The sequence below is a fragment of the Rhinoderma darwinii genome, chromosome 6 (genome assembly GCF_050947455.1).
Source record: "Rhinoderma darwinii isolate aRhiDar2 chromosome 6, aRhiDar2.hap1, whole genome shotgun sequence".
NCBI lineage: Eukaryota > Metazoa > Chordata > Amphibia > Anura > Rhinodermatidae > Rhinoderma > Rhinoderma darwinii.
Window position 1 is genome coordinate 64207106 of NC_134692.1, and position 8664 is coordinate 64215769.

The 8664-nt window shown below is 44.0% G+C and overlaps 1 protein-coding gene across 1 annotated transcript; it reads right to left on the bottom strand.

Annotated features, from left to right (window-relative positions):
• Positions 1–420: 420 nt before the first annotated feature.
• LOC142656347 (gamma-crystallin M2-like) lies at positions 421–2936 on the bottom strand. Its single transcript, XM_075831253.1, has 3 exons — positions 2928–2936; positions 2432–2674; positions 421–696 (listed from the first exon to the last, which is right to left on the bottom strand). The coding sequence occupies exons 1-3, from the start codon at positions 2934–2936 to the stop codon at positions 421–423; spliced, it is 528 nt and encodes a 175-aa protein (XP_075687368.1).
• Positions 2937–8664: the final 5728 nt, after the last annotated feature.

The following is an 8664-nucleotide window of genomic DNA, read 5'->3' on the forward strand; positions in this document are numbered from 1 at the left end:
CCTCCCATATACTAATGTGCCACAAACAGGAAGTTAATATCACCAACCATTCCCATTTTATTTAGGTGTATCCATATAAATGGCCCACCCTGTAGAATGGGTGCAAGTGATTTACAGTTATTGTATATTGCATATGTACTGTTGACATCTTGTAAATCATTAGGTTTCATTAGGCACATGACATGTGAAAGCAAAGACAGAAGGGGCCCTGTATGAGCCACTGACTATCACTGACTTCGAGTGAATGGGCATTGTTTATTCTAGTAAGAGGAAGCAGCAGGTGTAATTCTATCTGACCTGTATAGCATCAGTAGAGAACCATTATAGCTGTAAGTCCACCATTACTACATATCATTGAAACTGGAAGTAAATAAAGTCAAATAATATTTATTTGCTTTAGATAAGTGATGTACAATATATTTAATAAAAGTCCACAATTTTCTTCAGAGACCCAACTTTGGAATTTGTGGATCCCCAACTGGCATATCTTCTGTATTCACCGGGTCTAAGGAAATACTGATTTCCCTTAAAACCAGGTTCTTCAAAAAAAATCCAGTATCCGTCAAGAACATTGCAGGACAAAATATCATGTGCATGGAAGCTCTCATGAAGGTTTGAACAGTTGCTAACATACTCCTTCATCTGACCACAGAAGTCTTCTCTCTCATACAGCCTAATTCTGTAAGATCCGCGATGCTGTAAAGTGGAAGATAAAGTAGGAGATAGAGAATTACATTTTATTGTGCAAAATGTAAACACCAAGTGATTTAAGACTTTTTAAAACTTCAAAGTGTAATGTAAAGTGCAATGTGTGTTAAAGTGACATTTAAACACAAAAACATACATATTTTCAGGACTTTTTGCATTCCTCTGTTTGTCTTCTGAAAATGCATACTTTCCCTCAACATGAAATTTTTCACGTCCGGGTTCCGTTTTCACAGATCGCTATAGACTTGAGTCTATGGAGGGATTCGTGAAAACGGAACAAAATAGGACATGTTCTATTTTTCAACAGACCCTTCACACGGTCCGTTGAAACAACGGCCCTGTGAACGGACCCATTGAAATACATGCTTCTATGTGATGTCTGTTGTTTTAACAGCGTCACACGGACGTACTCTACGTTCGTCTGAATGCTGGCTAACTATAAGTGCACTCCCTTTGCGACATGCCAGGTACTTGTATGTGGCAGCCACCAAAGGAAAGTATTGACTGGGCCCATGGGCCGAGCTCACTAAAAACATCAAAATGGTATCAATAAAAACGACAGAAATTATTTTTACCACATGGCAAACAATGTGAAAATAAAAGCCATAAAACAACAATGGCAGAATCACAGTTTTTTGCCCATTTCACCCCACAAATTTTTTTTTTTCAGGTTTTCATTAAATTATATGGTACATTAAATTGCCATTAAAAATACAACTTGTCTTGCCAAAAACAAGCATAAAAATATAAATGTTACGGCTTCTGGAAGGCGGGAAGGAAACAACTAAAAAGGAAAAAAAAAATTGGCTGCGTTTCCAACCTAGTTATATGAGGTAAAACAAGTTGATACTATAGTCACCTGATTTGAATTAATTTGCTGTACACTATAATCTAAATCACTGTAATCTAAACCTTAAATATGGTATTATTCTGTGTATGGGGATAATAATTGGTCAGAATAGAAGAATAAAGCTTCGTTCACATCTGTGTTAGGGTCCCGTTCCGTACCGAAGGAGACCCTGACTGAAACAAACGGAAACCATAGATTTCCGTTTGCATCACCATTGATTTCCGGTGCAAATGGTTTACGTTTGCCTCGGTTTAGCAAGGGTTCCGTCGTTTTGACAGAATGAATAGTGCAGTCAACTACAGTATTGATTCCGTCAAAAAGACGGAACCATTGCACAACTGAGACAAACGGAAACCATTGGCACTGGATCCATCACCATTGAAATCATTTGTTTCTGTTTGTTTCAGTCAGAGCCCTGTTCTGACAGGAAGCTCAGACGAAACATCAGAACGGGACCCTTACGCAGATGTGATTGAAGCTTTACACAATTTGTACAGGGTCACCCCTCATACCTTAAGAAGTTACAGGGACTCCATTCATGTCATTTTCCTATGGGATTTTCTATAAAAAATAATCATTTTGGATTTGGAAACCCTTGCCTATTTGAAGATAACTCATTCCTTGAGATACCTGCTCTGCAGATTAACACTGTAAACATCATAATTCATTCATTCTATTTTACATGTATATAATGAAATTATGACACAATACTTGTGTAAAATGATGTTATGGAACCTCAATATACAACTTTTAGATTAGTCCTTAATATTTAACTGTTTGGAATTCAGTTTTTTTTTAAAGTAAATACTGTATACATTTTTTGTATATGAAACAAAAATGTAATTATTATTTCAGCATATAATGAATACTTGCCTGTGGAATTGAATGGCAAGATCTAATGGAGTCATTCAAACCCAGCCAGCTATGGTAGTCAGGATAGTCTCCCCTTTTAAGGTAGTACTGATGTCCCATATAATTAGTACGTTCGTAGATTACCCAGGATCCATTTTCTACCCGGATTGAGTTGCAGCGGGCAAAAAAAGCATGCAGATCTGCATTATCTCCTGAGCATTCATGGGACTTTCCTTGAAAGTTCCCATCTTCGTAAAAAATGATCTGTTGAGAAACAATAGTAGAAAACATGGAATGCAATTTAATGATAATTGTCTGCTAATTTGAGAAACCAGTGGGGAATGTTTTACTATATAATTAAAATAATAATCAGACTAACAATAAAATTAGTTATAAAAAGTATACATTTAAATAAATTATTAGGCATTATCTAATTTAATTTCTTAACAACTACCATGAGCTTTTATTGCAGTATATTGTATATAGATACAGTCTATGTACCAGGGTCTTCTTTTACCTTGCCCATGATAAACAGTCAAGCTTTCTAAGTGTTCACAGCTTCCGTGGAGTGGCTCTGAATCTTTATATATATCTGCATTGTCCAAACAAATGAGCTCTTTTCACAATAAAGGTGCATTATATGTGATCCCTTTTTGTGTGATACAGTATGACTGTACTTTAATTGGTTGCTTTTCATGTAGGGTTTATAGAACTAGCCATATCAGCAAAACCTTTATAAAGTCACATGCAGTCTGAATAGAGAGAAAGAACAATCTGCCGTGATGACAAAATATCCATTATGTTTGTCTGATTGCTTCATGATTAAAATCATATTTGAACAAGCTAAGTCACCATATAAAAACGGATTTATCTTAAAGGGATTATCCGGGTTATTAAAATTGATGGCCTATCCTTAGAATAGGCAATCAATTTAAGATCGGTGGTGGTCCAATTGTCGGCACGCTCGTCGATCAACTGTTTAAAGGGACATTGGTGCTCACAGCCTTTTTATTGTTTACATGGTCCTTCCTTCTGCTCGTATTTGCACACAGCGTTACATTTGTAGTGGCCATGCAAGTTATTGCACCACTGTCCCATTGACTTGAATAGAACAGTGGTGCCATACCTTGCACGGCCGCTACAAATGTGACGGCAAGTGCAAGTATGAGCAGAAAAAAGAACAATGTAAACAATGAAGAGGCTGTGGTGCTCGTACGAGCGCCGCGGCCCATTCAAACAGCTGATCAGTGGGTGTGCCGACATTCGGTCCCCAACCAATCTTATATTGATCGCCTATCCTAAGCCATCAAATTCCATCAATTTTAATAACCAGGAACCCCTTTAAGCTAAGTTTACACCCTGTTTGGCAATTACGTTCAGCGGTACCATTTGAAACCGTCCTTCGAATACATGCCCTAGATGTATGCGACTGTAAGCATACATTTGCCATTAACTGCCATTATTAAAAAAATGTATACAGTGTGCGATCGGATTTTCTTTATATACAGCCTACATCGCTTTTCAATATAATTGAGGCAACTCTATCCATACATACACTACCGTTCAAAAGTTTGGGGTCACCCAGACAATTTTGTGTTTTCCATGAAAAATCACACTTATCAAATGAGTTGCAAAATGACTAGAAAATATAGTCAAGACATTGACAAGGTTAGAAATAATGATTTTTATTTCAAATAAAAACAGGACGCGACCAGGTCAGAGAAGCATTCTCTGACCTGGTCGCGTCCTGTTTGGAACGGGTTTTTTACCCTCCTCCTAATCTAATACCCTGTTTGCTATTTCTCAGATCGAAACCACGCAGCAGCACCTCGGAAAGATCCTTTCTCTTTCTCCATTGCTTCGTTCATCCAGTCAAGCGGTTACCTCTGTGGTAACCGGTCTGGATCTTGGCAGCAGCACCTGTGGATTATCCTTGCGACCAACCTTTTGTCCTTAGGTGAGCACGGTACATCTTTACCTTCAACTCGCCTCAACTCATTGACCTGCACTATGTGGCACCGTGTTTTTTGCTTTTATTTCCACTGGAGGACAGCCAGACCTTCGTGCCAGGGAGAAACTGAGGAGGTTCTCTTCTCCTTGTGTCCACCTGTCGTTTCATGCGGTCGACCACCAGCAGGATGGAGGATCGAGTCTGCTGCCAGATCTGCAGAAAGTCCCCAAAAGCCATGTCAGCAGCTGGTACCTCGGACGTATCAGGGACCGGGAGAGGAATTTGTGGGTGTTGGCCATAGACAATAAAGAACGGTGTTTTCTGTGTGGACTCGCTGGTGTGAATATTGTAAGAGAACTCAGCCCACGGAAGCAACTGTTCTCAGTCATCATGCTGCTTGGAGATGAAGTAGCGCAAGTAGTTCTCCAAGATCTGATTGATCCTCTCGACCTGACCTTTGGACTGAGGATGGTAGGCCGATTAAAAGTCCAACTTTATACCTAGGAGTCTGCAGAAAGCTCTCCAGAACTTTGAGGTGAACTGAACCCCCCGATTATACAAGCCGTGCAGACGGGAGATGTGTTGGATGAACAGCTTGGCCAGTTGAGGAGCAGAAGGAAGACCAGCCAGAGGAACGAAGTGGGCTATCTTTGAAAATCGATCCACCACCACCTAGACAGTACTGCATCCAGCAGAGAGAGGCAGGTCAGTAATAAAGTCCATAGCTATATGGTGCCAGGGAGCATTGGGCACAGACAATGGCTGGAGCAAGCCAGCAGGTCTGGAGTGAGTGACCTTGTTGGCTGCACATACTGAACAGGAAGAAACAAAGTCCATAATGTCCTTGGGCAGCGTGGTCCACCAGAAATGACAGGCATTATGGGTCCCCGCGTGACCTGCCAGTCTAGAGGAGTATCCCCAGCGGAGGATTCTCCCACGGTCAGCCAGGCACACAAAGGTCCTCCCTGGAGGAATGTCCCTAACTTGCAGGGGATTGACAGAGAGAATGCAAGATAGATCAATAATGTTCTGTGCAATTTCCATGGAGTCTTCTGTCTCGAAAGACCTGGACAAGGCATCGGCCCTCACATTCTTGCCGGCCGGTCGATAATGGAGCTCAAACTGGAACCTGGTAAAGAACAGTGACCATCTGGCCTGACGAGGGTTCAGCGGTTGGGCCGTCTGAGATAGGTGAGGTTCTTATGGTTCGTAAAAATCAGGATGGGATGAGCTGCACCCTCTAGTAGATGTCTGCACTCCTCCAGAGCCAATTTGATGGCCAGTAACTCCCGAAACCCAATAGAGTAGTTGCGTTCTGCAGAAGAGAAGAGCTTAGAAAAATATCCACATACCATCGACTTGCCCTTGGAGCCTCTCTGGAACAGGAGTGCACCAGCACCGACAGAGGATGCGTCCACCTCCAACGAGAACTGTAGAGAGACATCTGGATGATGGAGGATAGAAGCTGACGTGAAGGCACTCTTCAGGCTATTGAATGCGGACTCTGCCTCAGGAGTTTACACCTTGGCGTTCATGCCCTTCTTAGTGAGGTTAGAGATAGGACAAGTTAGTGAGGAGAAGTTTGGAATAAGCTGTCTGTAAAAATTGGCAAATCCCAGAAAGCGCTGAATGGCCCTCAAGCCTTGAGGGCGTGGCCAATCCAGGACAGACTATACCTTTTCAGAATCCATCTCGAGACCTCGATTCGATATGATGTAGCCTTGGAAGGGTAAAACATCTTTTTCAAACACGCACTTCTCCAACTTGGCGTACAGACGATTCTCCCTTAACCGCAGCAAAACTTGACGGACATGTCTCTGATGAGCCATAGGATCTGGAGAAAAAAATCAAGATGTCATCAAGATAGACTACTGCACAAACATAGAGGAGGTCACGGAAGATGTAATTAACGAACTCCTGGAAGACCGCAGAAGCATTACACAGGCGGAAGGGCATTACTAGATACTCATAGTGTCAATGACAGGTGTTAAATGTAGTCTTCCATTCATCACTCCGGCGAATCCGGACTAGGTTGTAAGCCCCACGCAGGTCTAGTTTCGAAAAAATGTTGGCACAATGTATACGATCAAACAGTTCGGAGATCAGTGGCAACGGATATTTCTTTTTCACCATGATCTGGTTGAGACCTCAGTAGTCAATACAATGACGAAGAGAGCCATCCTTCTTTTTGATGAAGAAGAACCCGGCTCCTGCCGGGGAGGAGGACTTTCGTATGAAGCCCCTCTCCAAGTTCTCTTTCACATAGGCGGACATGGACTGAGTCTCTGGCAGTTAGAGAGGACATACCCTACCACGGGGAAGGGGTGCACCAGGAATCAGCTCGATAGGGCAGTCATACGCCCAGTGTGGAGGCAATGTCTCCGCCTCCCTCTTGTTGAAGACGTCCGAAAATGTAGCATAATGACCCAGCAATCCTGCCAATGACCGAGGTAGAGAAGGCTGAGCCAAACGAATCTGCACCAGGCATCGGCTGTGACACTTAGGGTCCCACTGGAGCACCTCTCCGGAATTCGTCCAGGACTGGGGCATGTAGTCGGAGCCAAGGCAGGCCCAGCAACATAGGGTTAATGGCTTTGGATAGGACATAGAACGACAGAAGTTCGGAGTGAAGAGCCCCTACTTGGAGCCTCAGCGGCTTGGCCACAGCTATAACTGGGTCTGGCAGAGGTAGTCCATTTACTGATTCAACCGTCAACGGCCTCTCCAGAGGGGTGGTGGATAATTGAAGAAGATCCACCTGGTCTCTACAAATGAAATTAGCAGCGCATCCAGAGTCCAGATAGGCAGAGACCTGATGCATTCTCTCGCCGGACACAATGGTCACTGGTATGGACAATCTAGACGGAAGTCTTTTTTTATCCAATCTTTTCTCTCCTATCAACCCTAAGCTTTTGGATTTTTGGGGACACAGGCGCACAAGATGGCCACCGAGGCCGAAATATAGACAGAGTCGTGAAGTGCGTCTGCGTTGTCTTTCCTGAGTAGATAGCTTACACTGGTCTATCCTCACAGACTCCTTAGGAGGATCGACATCTGAGGACAACAGAGGTTACTGCAAAGTAGGGACCAGACTAGGAAGGCCTCCCCTCTGATGAACCTCTTGGAGGTGTTCTCAGATCCGCATATCAATCCGAGCAGACAGAAGGATGAGGTCATCCAGGGTAGACGGTAGGTCTCGAGTGGCAAGTTCATCCTTAATTTTAGAAGACAGTCCATGCCAGAATGTAGCCACCAGGGCCTCATTGTTCCACAACAGTTCTCCCGCCAGGGTGCAGAAGTAGATGACATACTCGCTCACGGAGGTGTCGCCTTGGCGTAGGTTAATCAAGGAAGCCGCTGCAGATGAGACTCTTCCAGGCTCCTCAAACACAATGTGAAAAGTCTGGAGGAAGCCCTGAAAGTCACGGGTCTCTGGTCCTTGTCTCTCCCAGATAGGGTTCGCCCATGCAAGGGCCTTGCCTGTAAGAATGCAGTTGATGAAAGCGACCCTTGCGCCATCAGACGAAAATGCCCTTGAATACAGGCTGAAGTGGATCTGCAACTGGTTCAAAAATCCACGACAGGTACTTGTATCTCCATCATAGCGGTCAGGAAGTGGCAAAGAAAAACGAGGATCAAAACTGCCAGGAGGTGTAGTCTGAGGAACAGTACTGCCAGGAGGTGTAGTAGGAGGAACGGCAGCTTGTGCCTCCTGCCGACATGCGAGAATGTTCAAGGCCTGGAGGAGTTGGCCCTGTCGAGACCGGAGATCTAACATATCTGCCCGCATCTCTTGTGACGTCGTCATGGTCTTGGATCGATCAGTGGAGTCCATGGCCTGAGCATACTGTCACGTTGGGTTCGTGGACCCACTGGGCTGTACCATCTTGGTGCAGTATACAGTAACAGTGTGCAGGTTAAAGTCTATAGTTCGTATAGGGTACCTGTGGCAGCTCGGACAGTAGCAAGGCAGGCTCAGCTGGGACTGGGCAGCAGGTAAACCTCAGGCGTGGTGAAGCAGGACAGGCGTAGTATACAGCACAGCACGACTTTGGCTCAGCACGGCACTCAACCAGGATAGCACAGAATACAGGAAACAGGATACAGGAACAGGGAACACTGGGACTGGAAAACACTAGGAGACCATTTGCTTAGACAAACTAGGATATGACATACAACGCTTAGGCATTGAAGCAATGGGCTTGGCCCATCTTATAGCCCAGGCCACTAATGGGCTGATACTTCATTAAAGTCCGGTGCGCGCGCTGCCCCTTTAAGAGCGGGCATGAGCTTTAAGAGTGAG

Bases quoted from the DNA above. Each gene is read 5' to 3' on its own strand.
- LOC142656347 (XM_075831253.1), bottom strand. The intron at 697-2,431 runs GCAAGTATTCAT...TCCACTTTACAG, and splicing joins CTTGCCATTCAATTCCACAG to CATCGCGGATCTTACAGAAT.